The following is a 13,588-nucleotide window of genomic DNA, read 5'->3' as shown; positions in this document are numbered from 1 at the left end:
ACAAATAGACGAAGACAGAGAGAGGGGAAAGAGAGAAAAAGACCAATAGGTAGAGACAAAGGGCGAAATAGGAAGATAGAGGGAGGACAGAGTGACAGAGAGAGATGTAGATAGTCAGTGATAGATAAAAAGATAGGGAGATAGACAGATAGATAGAGAGAAGGAGAGATGGGAGGGGCTGATGAGAGAGTGAGGGGGACAGAAGAGAGAGAGAGACAAGGAAGAGATAAAGAGGGGACACAAGAGAGGGGGAGGGCAAGGGGAAAAGAGGAAAAGAGAGAGTGTGAGGGAAAGGCAAGAGTAGAGAAGGGATGTGGGGGAGAAGGAGAAAGGGGGTTCAGAAAGAGGGAGAGAAGACAAGAACAAAGGGAAGGGAAGGAGAGGAAACACGTGAGATAAGGAGGAGGGATGACAAAAAGGATGGTGGAATAGAAAAGGGTGGGGATTTAGAAAGAGGGAGGGGCAAGCAGAGGGAGAGCTGACAAAAGTGGAACCAGAAATAGGGAGACCAGGAGTGATCCCTCCCCTCTCCTTACAATCCCACAATACTGAGAAAGTTTGAGGGTTGGACTGCTGCACTCAATCCCCTGACATTTCCCAGGGTACACAAAAGGATATTGGCTGGTGGGAAGAAAGCACTACGCACCATCTTTTTGGCCAGCTCATCTGCCAATAATCCATTCTGCTTGGACATCTCCTCCATCTCCAGGGTCTTCTGGTCGTAGTTGACAGCCAGCTCCTCCAGGGCCTGGAGAACCTCTTTGACCTCCTCCTTGGCGCTGTAATTCTCAGTCTGCAACCGCCCCAGCTCCTCCTGGATCTTGGCGTTGTCCCTACGGGTTGAGGCTAGGAGCTGGTGGAGCAGAAGGGTGGAGAATGAGAGAATTCTGATTGGCCACCAGTCACACCAGTCACGCTTTCTCCCCAAGTCCTTTCTGGAAGTTTCCTCATCCTGGTGCTCCCTGCTCCCCATTCAGTTCTTCTGAAAGCTCTTCTTGGATCTCTTTCCAACACCCTGTCAAGCAACTCTCTGTAGGAGGGACATCTGCTCTTTCTCTCTGACTCCAGCATGTCACTCTGATCTGCCACTGAAAAGAATGACTAGCCATCTCTACACCATCAACACCCTTCCTAATCCATCAACACCCTCCCAAATCCCATCGACATCCTCCAAATTCAATCAGCGCCCTCCCAAACACCATCAGCAGCCTCCCAAATCCCATATGAGCCTTCCAAATCCCATCAACATCCTCTAAATTCAATCAGTGCCCTCCCAAATACCATCAGCACTCTCCCATCAGCACCCCCACGGCTCATCACACCTTCCCAACTCCCATCAACAACCTTCCTAATCCCATTATACCCTTCCTAATTCCACCATGCCCTTCTTAATCCTATCAAGACCCATCCTAATCCCATTAACTCCCGTCCTAACCCCATCGCAGTCTTTCTAAAGCCATCTTGGTATCTTGTTCAATAATGTCACTAGCAAATTGGAATTAGCAGAGCGGGGTAGTCGGCACATTTTGCGCATCACAATTCTAGAGGAGACATTCGATTGCGTAGAAGGACAGAGTTTAAAAGAAGCGAGTGGGGACAGTCGGCACTTTTTACGAGACACAGTTCCAGAGGAGACATTGGATTGCGTAGGTGGAGAAAGAGTTTCAAAGAAACGTCCAGGGGTAATAGGCACATTTTGCGCGGCACATTTCCCGAGGAGACATAGGATTGTATAGAGGGAGAAAGCATTTAAAAGAAGCGAGCAGGGGCATTTGCACATTTTTGCGCACCACAGTTCCCGAGGAGACATTGAATTGCATTGAGAGAGACAGTTTAAAAGAAGCGAGCGCAGTCAGTCGGCACAGTTTGCGAGGAGACATTGGATTGCGCAGAGGGAGAGGGGGGACTTTAAAAGAAGCGAGCGGATGCAGTCGTTATATGTTGCGTGGCACAGTTCCTGAGGAGACATTGAATTGCGTAAAGGGAGAGAGAGTTTAAAAGCAGCGAGTGGAGAGAATCGGCACATTTTACGCGGCCCATTTCCTGAGGAGACATTAAATTGCGAGGAAGGAGGGAGCGTTTAAAAGAATCCTGGGGCAGCGGGTGCATTTTTTTTTGTGCGCACCACAGTTCCCGATGAAACATTGGACTGCATAGGAGTTAGTTTAAAAGAAGCGAGTTGGACATTTTGCGCGCCACAGTTCTCAAGGAGACATTGGATTGCATATAAGGAGGGAAAGCTCAAAAGAAACGAGCGAAGACAATGGGCACATTTTGCGCGCAACAGTTCCCAAGGAGACATTAGATTGCATAGAGGGAGGGCGCGTTTAAAGTAATCTGCGGCCAGCGAGCACATTTTTAAGCACCACACTTCTCGAGGAGACATTGGATTGCATAAAACGAGAGAGAGCTTAAATAAAGCGAGCAGGGGACAATCAGCACATTTTGCGCGCCACAGTTCCCAAGGAGACGTTGGATTGCATAGAGGGAGGGAGTGTTTAAAAGAATCCGGGGGCAGCGGGCACACTTAAGCGCACCACAATTCTCGAGGAGACATTGGATTGCATAGAAGGAGAGTGAGCTTAAAAGAAGCGAGCAGGGGCAGTCAGCACAATTTGTGCACCACAATTCCTGAGGAGTCATTGGATTGCGCACATTTAAGCGCTTGACCAGTTAGTTACTGCCCGTTACGCTGCTGGCATTTAGGGCAGCAAAGGTGGTCCTTGATCTCTGTCAATCCTAGACCATCTTCCCTGTTGTTCCCCAGGTGTGCTTCAGGGTTCTCATTTCTGCCTCAACTTGACGGTACGGCGTCAAGTTGTCTTCGATCTCCCGTGTTTCCACCGCCTTTCAGGGGTTCAATGAAATGATGTCTTGATGACGTAGTTGGCTTCTCTTCTCATCACGTGCCCAATCCATCTCCAACGTTTCCTCATGATGATGGTAGCCATGTCCTCTTGATGACACCGAAGGAATAGGGTGTGGTTGGAAATCTTTCTTGGCCAGAAAATGCGGGGGAACTTGTGAAAGCTCATGGTTTAGAATAACGACAGCTTGGCAAGATCATTCTCTGTCATGTGTAAGCATTTCGACCCGCACAAGAGTGTGGACAGAACACAGCTGTGGCAAGCTTCATCTTGGTGTGGGTGCTGTACTTGGTCAACCCCCATATGTTGCTCATTAATCTGAGATGTTTCTTGCTTTACTGAGTCTGCACTGGATGTTGTCCTTGGTCCCTGTCGAGTGATGCTGCCGAGTGATGCTGCCCAGGCAGGTGAATCTGCCAGTTGGTGCTGGGTAAGGAGACACCATATGCCTTGATGACAGGAGGAGACTCTACTTTGAGGGTCATGGTTTCAGTCTTTCTCTGGTTGACTCTGAGTCCAACCTGTCCACCAAAGGTACACAGGCACTGAGTTTTCTCTTGAATGTGCTGCTATGTATGTGTTAGTAATGCGAGATCATCCACTGAGTCAAGTTCTTCCAAAGTACAGAATAGAGTCCATCTAATGGCCCTCTGCTTGTTTTTCGTTGTTTGCCTCATAATCCAATTATCAGGTTAAACAATATCACTGACATCACACAGTCCTGTCATGACTTCAAAGCTCAAATTGTGGTCAAGCACTTGGCAAAGACCAATAAAAAGAAGTTAATTTTAAGCGGAAGAGCCTTTGTGGGAATGGCCATTGTGTGAGTGGGCCAGTGTTAGAGTGAAGAGTTGAGGCTTCAGCAAGGAGAGGCAGAGGCCATGGGTAGATTTCTTTGTTATTTATTCTTTCTTTCTTTTTATTTTACATTTAGAGCAATGGGGATACCAGGCAGGACAGTGAAATGCTTCTCTTACGGATGTGGGAAGGCAGACAGACCTCCAATGTCCATGATGACAACACACGCAGGTCGTTGGGTGACAGTCAGAGGGGGGAAAGCGAAGGTGAGCAGACAGGTAGTGCAGAGCACCCCTGTAGCCATTCCCCTGAATAACAAGTTTACTGTCCTGGATACTGTTGGTGGGGACGACCGACCAGGTGTGAGCCACGGTGGCAGGGCCTCCGGCACTGAGTCTGACCCTGTGGTGCAGAAGGGTGGGACGGAGAAGAAGAGAGCTGTCGTCATTGGAGACTCTATAGTCAGGGGAGCAGACAGGAAATTTTGTGGATGTGAGAAGGACACCCGCGTGGTTTGTTGCCTCTCGGGTGCCAGGGTCCGGGATGTCTCTGACCGGGTGCTCGACATCCTGGTACGAGAGGGAAAGCAACCAGAAGTCGTGATACATGTTGGGACCAACGACATAGGCAGGAAGAGGGATGAGGTCCTGAAGTGTGAGTTTCGGGAACTAGGCAGAAAGCTGAAGAACAGGACCTCAAGGGTGGCGTTCTCAGGATTGCTGCCAGTGCTACGTGATGGTGACGGTAAGAATTGGAGAAGATGGCAGTTGAATGCATGGCAGAGGAGTTGGTGCAGGGGGCAGGGTTTTAGATTTTTAGATCATTGGGATCTCTTCTGGGGAAGGTGGGACCTGTACAGATTGGATGGGTTGCACCTGAACTCGAGGGGGAGCAATATCCTTGCAGGTAGGTTTGCTAGCATGGTTCGGGAGGGTTTAAACTAATTTGCAAGGGGGACGGGACCCGGAGTGATAGAGCAGTGAAAGAAGTGCATGGAGTAAAGCCAGATCTAACATATAGAGAGGCTTTGAGGAAAGAGAAGCAGAATAAACGGTGTAAAGACAGTAAGGTAGAAGGGCTGAAATGTGTGTACCTCAATGCAAGAAGCATCAGGAACAAAGGTGATGAACTGAGAGCTTGGATACATACATGGAATTACGATGTAGTGGCCATTACAGAGACTTGGCTGGCACCAGGGCAGGAATGGATTCTCAATATTCCTGGATTTCAGTGCTTTAAAAGGGATAGAGAGGGTGGAAAAAGGGGAGGAGGGGTGGCATTACTGGTCAGGGATACTATTACAGCTACAGAAAGGGTGGGTAAGGTAGCAGGATCCTCTTTTGAGTCAATATGGGTGGAAGTCAGGAACAGGAAGGGAGCAGTTACTCTATTGGGGGTATTCTATAGGCCCCCTGGTAGCAGCAGAGATACAGAGCAGATTGGGAGGCAGATTTTGGAAAGGTGCAAAAATAACAGGGTTATTATCATGGGTGACTTTAACTTCCCTGATATTAATTGGCACCTGATTAGTTCCAAGGGTTTAGATGGGGCAGAGTTTGTTCAGTGTGTTCAGGACGGATTCCTGTCACAGTATGTGGACAGGCCGACTAGGGGGAATGCCATACTAGATCCAGTACTAGGTAATGAACCGGGTCAGGTCACAGATCTCTCAGTGGGTGAGCATCTGGGGGACAGTGACCACCGCTCCCTGGCCTTTATAATTATCATGGAAAAAGATAGAATCAAAGAGGACAGGAAAATTTTTAATTGGGGAAAGGCAAATTATGAGGCTATAAGGCTAGAACTTGCGGGTGTGAATTGGGATGATGTTTTTGCAGGGAAATGTACTATGGACATGTGGTCGGTGTTTAGAGATCTCTTGCAGGATGTAAGGGATAAATTTGTCCCGGTGAGGAAGATAAAGAATGGTAGGGTGAAGGAACCATGGGTGACAAGTGAGGTGGAAAATCTAGTCAGGTGGAAGAAGGCAGCATAACTGAGGTTTAGGAAGCAAGGATCAGATGGGTCTATTGAGGAATATAGGGAAGCAAGAAAGGAGCTTAAGGAGGGGCTGAGAAGAGCAAGAAGAGGGCATGAGAAGGCCTTGGCGAGTAGGGTAAAGGAAAACCCCAAGGCATTCTTCAATTATGTGAAGAAAAAAAGGATGACAGGAGTGAAGGTAGGACCGATTAGAGATAAAGGTGGGAAGATGTGCCTGGAGGCAGTGGAAGTGAACGAGGTCCTCAATGAATACTTCTCTTCGGTATTCACCAATGAGAGGGAACTTGATGATGGTGAGGACAATATGAGTGAGGTTGATGTTCTGGAGCATGTTGATATTAAGGGAGAGGAGGTGTTGGAGTTGTTAAAATACAGTAGGACAGATAAGTCCCTGGGGCCTGAGGGAATATTCCCCAGGCTGCTCCATGAGGCGAGAGAAGAGATTGCTGAGCCTCTGGCTAGGATCTTTATGTCCTCGTTGTCCACGGGAATGGTACCGGAGGATTGGAGGGAGGCAACCGTTGTTCCCTTGTTCAAAAAAGGTAGTAGGGATAGTCCGGGTAATTATAGACCAGTGAGCCTTACATCTGTGGTGGGAAAGCTGTTGGAAAATATTCTTAGAGATAGGATCTATAGGCATTTAGAGAATCATGGTCTGATCAGGGACAGTCAGCATGGCTTTGTGAAGGGCAGATCGTGTCTAACAAGCCTGATAGAGTTCTTTGAGGAGGTGACCAGGCATATTGATGAGGTTAGTGCAGTGGATGTGATCTATATGGATTTTAGTAAGGCATTTGACAAGGTTCCACACGGTAGGCTTATTCAGAAAGTTAGAAGGCATGGGATCCAGGGAAGTTTGGCCAGGTGGATTTAAAATTGGCTTGCCTGCAGAAGGCAGAGGGTGGTGGTGGAGGGAGTACATTCAGATTGGAGGATTGTGACTAGTGGTGTCCCACAAGGATCTGTTCTGGGACCTCTACTTTTCGTGATTTTTATTAACGACCTGGACGTAGGGGTAGAAGGGTGGGTTGGCAAGTTTGCAGACGACACAAAGGTTGATGGTGTTGTAGATAGTGTAGAGGATTGTCAAAGATTGCAGAGAGACATTGATAGGATGCAGAAGTGGGCTAAGAAGTGGCAGATGGAGTTCAACCCAGAGAAGTGTGAGGTGGTGCACTTTGGGAGGACAAACTCCAAGACAGAGTGCAAAGTAAATGGTAGGATACTTCGTAGTGTGGAGGAGCAGAGGGATCTCGGGGTACATGTCCATAGATCCCTGAAAGTTGCCTCACAGGTGGATAGGCTAGTTAAGAAAGCCTATGGGGTGTTAGCTTTCATAAGTCGAGGGATAGAGTTTAAGAGTCGCGATGTAATGATGCAGCTCTATAAAACTCTGGTTAGGCCACACTTGGAGTACTGTGTCCAGTTCTGGTCATCTCACTATAGGAAGGATGTGGAAGCATTGGAAAGGGTACAGAGGAGATTTACCAGGATGCTGCCTGGTTTAGAAAGTATGCATTATGATCAGAGATTAAGGGAGCTAGGGCTTTACTCTTTGGAGAGAAGGAGGATGAGAGGAGACATGATAGAGGTGTACAAGATAATAAGAGGAATAGATAGAGTGGATAGCCAACGCCTCTTCCCCAGGGCACCACTGCTCAATACAAGAGGACATGGGTTTAAGGTAAGGGGTGGGAAGTTCAAGGGGGATATTAGAGGAAGGTTTTTTACTCAGAGAGTGGTTGGTGTGTGGAATGCACTGCCTGAGTCAGTGGTGGAGGCAGATACACTAGTGAAGTTTAAGAGACTACTAGACAAGTATATGGAGGAATCTAAGGTGGGGGCTTATATGGGAGGCAGTGTTTGAGGGTCGGCACAACATTGTGGGCCGAAGGACCTGTACTGTGCTGTACTGTTCTACGTTCTATGTTCTATGCAACAAGTGCATCCAGCTGTAGCTTCTAACAGACCATGTTAAGGAGTTGGAGCTGGGACTAGATAAACTCCAGATCATTCAGGAGGCTGAGGGTTCATAGACAGGACATACAAGGAGGTAGTTACACCCATGGTTCAGGACACAGGTAACTGGGTGACCATCAGAAGGGAGAAAGGGGCAGGATTGGCAGCTCATTGTTCCAGGGGTCTGTTGTTTTAGACGTGATGGGGTGGGAGGGATTAAAGGGGGAGAAGGTGGCATTACTAGTCAGGGAAAATGGCACAGCAGTGCTCAGTCAGGACAGACTGGAGAGCTTCTCCAGTGAGGATTTATTGGTAGAAGTGTGGAATAAGGAAGGTGTTACATGTTAATGGGATTATATCAAAGACCACCCAACAGTCTGTGGGATTTAGAGGAGCAAATTTGTTGAGAAATCGCAGACTGTTGCAAGAAACATAAGGTTGTGATAGGTGATTTTAACTTCCCACATATTGACTGTGACCCCCATACTGTAAAAGGGCTGGATGGGATAGAGTTTGTCAAATGTGTTCAGGAAAGTTTCCTTCGTCAGTACATAGAAGTCCCAACTGGAGAGAGTGCGATACGAGATCTCCTGTTAGGGAATGAGACAGGGCAGGTGACAGAAGTTTGTGTGGGGGAACACTTAGTGATCATAATGTTATTAGTTTCAGGGTAATTATGGAAAAGGACAGGTCTAGTCCTTAGGTTGAAATTCTAAATCGCAGGAAGGTCAATTTTGATGATACAGTATCAGAAAGGATCTGGCAAGTGTGGATTGGGACAGGTTGTTTTCTGGCAAAGGTGTACTTGGCAAATGGGAGGCCTTCAAAGGTGAAATTTGAGAGTAGTATTTGTATGTTCCTGTAAGAATAAAAGGCAAGGATAACAAGTTTAGAGAATCTTGGTTTTCGAGTGATATTGAGGCCCAGGTTAAGAAAAAGAAGGACGAGCATAGCAGGTATAGGCTGGTAGGAACAAATAAGTTACTTGAGGAGTATAAGAAATGCAATAGAACACAAGAAGGAAATAAGAAGGGATAACAGACGGCGTGAGGTTGCTCTAGCAGACAAGGTGAAGGGGAATCATAAGGGCTTTACAGATATGTTAAGCAAAAGGATTGCAAGGGACAAAATTGGTCCTCTGGAAGATCAGGAGAGTAATCCATGTGTGAAGCCAAAAGAGACGGGGGAGATCTTAAATGGATTTTTTCATCTAAGAATAAACCAGGAAATTATAGGTCGGTAAGCCCAATATCAGTAATGGGAAAGTTATTGGAAGCTATTCTAAGGGACTGGATATATAAGTATTTGGATAGAGATGGACTGATTAGGGACAGTCAACATGGTTTTGTGTGTGGTAGATTATGTCTAACTAATCTTGTAGGTTCAGTCGCTCGGCATTCAAGATGAGGTAGTAAATTGGATTACACATTGGCTTCGTGGAGATGCCAGAGAGTGGTAATATATGGTTGCCTCTCTGACCCGAGGTCAGTGACTAGTGGTGACACAAGGATCAGTGCTGGGTCTGTTGTTGTTTGTCAAATATCTCAAATATCTTGATGATAATGTGATAAACTAGATCAGTAAATTTGTGGATGACACCAAGATTGGGGGTCTAGTGGACAGTGAGGAAGACTACCTAAGCTTGCAGCAGGATGTGGACCAGCCTGAAAAATGGGCTGAAAATGGCAAATGGAATTTAATGTCAACAAGTGTGAGGTGTTGCACTTTGGTAGGACCAGCCAGGGTAAGACTCACACAGTGAATGGTAGGGCAAATGAGGAGTGCAGTAGAAGGATCTGGAAATACAGGTCCATAACTCATTTAAAGTGGTGTCACAGGTAGATAGGTTTGTGAAGAGGGTTTCTGTATTGTAGTGTTCTATAACTCTTCTATGTTTTCCAGGGCAAGGCTACCCAGAGTCATTGGTCAATCAGATTTGGAGGGAGGTGGCCCAGGGGCATTGCTAATGAGGTTCATAGGCAAGTTTCCCAATATCATTGGCCAATGGGATTCAGAGAACAGAGTCAATGTCCAATGGGATTCAGAGAGAGGGTGCAAATGGGATTCAGAGAGAGGTTTCCCAGAATTGCTGGCCAATGAGAATCGAAGACACATAGCCTGGCACAATGGCAATGGAATGGATGTGCCGAAGGCGAAGGTTCTTCACTCCCTTGGACTCCCCAGGATCAGCGCAAGTGTGAGTGCAGCTCTTGGCCCTTACCTCATCCTGATCCAACATCTGCAGTTTGAGTTTCTCCACCATCTGGCTGTGAAAGTTGATTTCATCATCCTGTGGGACAGGCAGAGGACTCCATGTAAGGACACATCAATCACTTCCACTGCAGTTGACCCAGGAGATCATAACCCTGAACCAACCCTATACCTGAACTTGTCTTATTGATCATATTGGATCAAAGAAGAGATTTGGCCCAATCTATCCATGCTGGGCATTGATACCTCCTCAGGTCTCCTCCCACGTGTCCATGGAAAACCAGAGCAGTGGAATACCGGAAGGAGGCCAGTGGCATGTTGTCATGACAACAACCTTCCCTCAATGTCTGCAAAACTAAAGAGCTGGTCAGTGACTTCAGACAGGAGAACGGTACACGTGCTCCTGTCTACATCATGGGTGCTGAAGTCAAGAGGGTTGAGGGCTTCAAGGAGTGAACATCACTAACAGCCCATCCTGGTCCAAACACCTAGACACCACGGCCGAAAAAGCTCACCAATGCCTCTAGTCCCTCAGGAGGCTAAAGAAATTCAGCATGTCCCTATCGACCCTCACCAATTTTTACAGATGCATCTTAGAAAGCATCCTATCCGGATACAACGTGGCTTAGTATGACAACTGCTGTGCCTGAGAATGTAGGAAACCACAGAGAGTTGTGGACACAGCTCAGCACATCACAGAAACCAGCCTCCCCCTCTACAGACTCTGTCTATACTTTCTGGTGCCTCAGTAAAGCAGCCAGCGTAATCAAAGTCCCTACCCACACCGGGCATTCTCTCCTCTCCCTCCTCCCATTGGGCAGAAGATACAAAAGCCTGAAAGCTCACACCACCAGGCTCAAGGACAGCTTCTACTCCACTGTTTAAGACTATTGAGCAGTTTTCTTGAACAATAAGATGGACCTGACCTTACAATCTACCTTGCTATGATTGTGCATCTTATTGTCTGCCGCACCGAACTCTCTCTCCTCGCCCATCCCTCACCTTCTCGTCCAGGTGCTTGTAGAGCTTGCGGATCTCCTCCTCGTACTTCTGCCTCTCCTCATTGGAGATATGGATCACAATGGAGGAGTTGTCCACCGCCGGGGTGACGTCACATATCTCCTCCCTCTCCGGCAGCTGCTCACTCACGGGGACGTCCTCTCCTGCAGGGTGTGTGTGTGTGTGAGTGTGTGTTTGTGCGTGCACGGGTGTGCGTGCGTGTGTGTGTGTATTGGGGAGAGAGAGTGACGCAGTTATCAGGGAAGCACTATGGAAGGAAGACAGACTCAATGCCTCCCACAGGCAGCCAGAGACGTCCCAGACAGCTGAAATCGTGGCAAGAAAAGATTCACCGGGATGTTGCCTGGACTGGAGGGCTTGAGTTACATGGAGAGGTTGTGTAAGCTAGGATTTTATCCCGGGAACGTAACAGATTGAGGGGTGACCTGATGGAGGAGCGTGGACATGGTGAAAGCTCATCGTCCTTTTCCCCCCAAGGATTGGGGTGCTAACAAAGAGAGCGTAGGTTTAAGGGCAGGAGATTCATTGAGATTATTTAGAGATACAGCATTGTAACAGGGCCTTCTAGCCTAACAAGCCTGAAACACCCAATTACACCATGTGACCAGATAAGCTACTAATCCGTACGTCTTTGGAATGTGGGAGAAACCCTGTGCAGTCACAGGGCGAACATACAAACTCCTTACAGACTCTGGCGTATCTGGGTCGCTGGCACTATAATGTCATGACGCTAACTGCTACGAAACACATTCTGCATGGAGTGGTTGGGCTCAAGGCTGTTTCCAGACTGTGTCACACCATGATCTAAGGGGTAGCACCACTGTTTGGGCTCTTGGTGATGCCAGATGTAGGATAAATATCAATGCAGGGCAAGGGGAGACTCAGTCTCATTCCAATTTAGTGTCTAGAATGGCAACACTACTGGAAGTGCAGAACTCTCTCCTCACTGCCCCTCTCACAGTGCAACACTCCGTCCTCCCTACCCCTCCTACAGTGTGGCACTCCCTCCTCACCGACCCTCCCACAGCACGATGCTCCCTCCTCACCACCCCTCCCACAGCATGACACTCCCTCCTCACCGCCCCTCCCATATGGTGACACTCCCTCCTCCCCGCCCCTCCCACAGCACAGTGCTCCCTCCCAGAGAATGTTCCCTCTTCACCACCTCTCCCACAGTGCAGCACCCCCTCCTCCCTACCCCTCCACAATGCAGTGCTTCCTCCTCACTGCCCTTCCAAAATCATGGTACTCCCTCCTCACTGCCCCTCCCACAGCACAGTGCTCCCCCCTCACTTCTCTTCCCACAGCACGGTACTCTCTGCTCCATGCCCCTCCCTCAGTGCAGCGCTCCCTCCTCACCAGCCCTCCTACAGAGTACAGTGTTCCTCAGGCACCAGACCAGACCTACCCTCTCCTCACAGGACAGACTCTGTCCCAGGGATGGGTCTGGTGGAATCCCTTGCTGGGTCCGATCTTCCTCGGAGACGAAGGAAGGTCCCAGACATGGTGCTCTGGTTGAGGTCTCAACTGGACCCTGGATAACTAGGACAAGACCTCCCCACTCCTATTGTCACACCATCTTGCCAGCATGTTCATGACCCTCTAACAGCTTGCTGTGCCCTACATTAACACAGGCCCCTTGATTCCCTGAACATCAACGATTCTGTCAAACATTTTTAATCCCTGGTTGTCTTTGGGAGAGAATGAAAAAGAAGTGAGTGAAGTTAAACCAGGGGCAGGACTTGCATCATGAACAGCAGGAACCCGGGGAATGTTGCAGAATAGAGGGACCTCGAGGTACAGGTACATGGTTTAGTGAAAGTGGTATCACTGGTAGACAGGGTGGTGAAAAAGGCGTTTGGCACACTGGCCTTCAGAGTATCGAAGTCGGGACACCACGTTATGGTTGGACACGATGCTGGTGAGAGCAGAATTGGATGATTGTGAGCAGTTCTGGCTACTCTGCTTTAGGAAGGATGTCATGAAGCTGGAGAAAGTACAGAAATGATTCACAAGGATGTTGCCAGGACTAGAGAGCTTGAGTTACAAGGAGACACTGGGAGAGTGGGTTTTGCAGGAGATGGATCGTGGCGGGGGGGGGGGAACGGTCGACAGAGGGGACATACCGTCACGCCATCGGCTGAGCTCAGCCTCCAGCCGTCGGATGGTCTCCCTGTGAGCCTTGTTTCTCTCCTTCTCCCTTTCGTACTTCTTCTTCCATTCCTCTGCCGTCAGCTCCAGGTTGACAGAGGCCGTGTTCCTGATCGTCTTTGCCCTGGACCGGGGAACAGAGGAGATCTCAGACCCGCCCAGAAACAACACTGCACTTGGGGGAGCCACGCGCTGTGCGACGGGCGGTGAGGAGGGAGCGTCACGCTGTTGGAGGGGCGGTGAGGAGGGAGCACTGTGCTGTGGGAGGGGCGGTGAGGAGGGAGTATCACGCTGAGGGAGGAGCGGTGAGGAGGGAGTGTCACGCTGAGGGAGGGACGGTGAGGAGGGAGCGTCACGCTGAGGGAGGGACGGTGAGGAGGGAGCGTCACGCTGAGGGAGGGACGGTGAGGAGGGAGCGTCACGCTGAGGGAGGGACGGTGAGGAGGGAGCGTCACGCTGAGGGAGGGGCGGTGAGCAGGGAGCGTCACGCTGAGGGAGGGGCGGTGAGCAGGGAGCGTCACGCTGAGGGAGGGGCGGTGAGCAGGGAGCGTCACGCTGAGGGAGGGGCGGTGAGGAGGGAG

At 49.1% G+C, this 13,588-nt stretch overlaps 1 protein-coding gene across 3 annotated transcripts in view; it reads right to left on the bottom strand.

The window, feature by feature from the left end:
* kif5ab (kinesin family member 5A, b) overlaps window positions 1–13,588 on the bottom strand; it is a 106,282-nt gene that overhangs the window by 49,333 nt on the left and 43,361 nt on the right. For all 3 annotated transcript variants that reach the window (XM_063039273.1, XM_063039274.1, XM_063039272.1), the window contains exons 11-14: window positions 12,983–13,131; window positions 10,839–10,999; window positions 9,847–9,915; window positions 647–853 (exon numbers count right to left, since the gene is read on the bottom strand). In XM_063039273.1, the coding sequence (XP_062895343.1) occupies window positions 647–853; window positions 9,847–9,915; window positions 10,839–10,999; window positions 12,983–13,131 (586 nt within the window). The remainder of the gene's footprint in view (window positions 1–646; window positions 854–9,846; window positions 9,916–10,838; window positions 11,000–12,982; window positions 13,132–13,588) is intronic.

Source organism: Mobula hypostoma, assembly GCF_963921235.1.
Source record: "Mobula hypostoma chromosome X1 unlocalized genomic scaffold, sMobHyp1.1 SUPER_X1_unloc_4, whole genome shotgun sequence".
In the NCBI taxonomy this organism is placed as follows: domain Eukaryota; kingdom Metazoa; phylum Chordata; class Chondrichthyes; order Myliobatiformes; family Myliobatidae; genus Mobula; species Mobula hypostoma.
The sequence above is the reverse complement of the archived record's forward strand: the minus strand, read 5'-3'. Positions and strand labels throughout refer to the sequence as shown.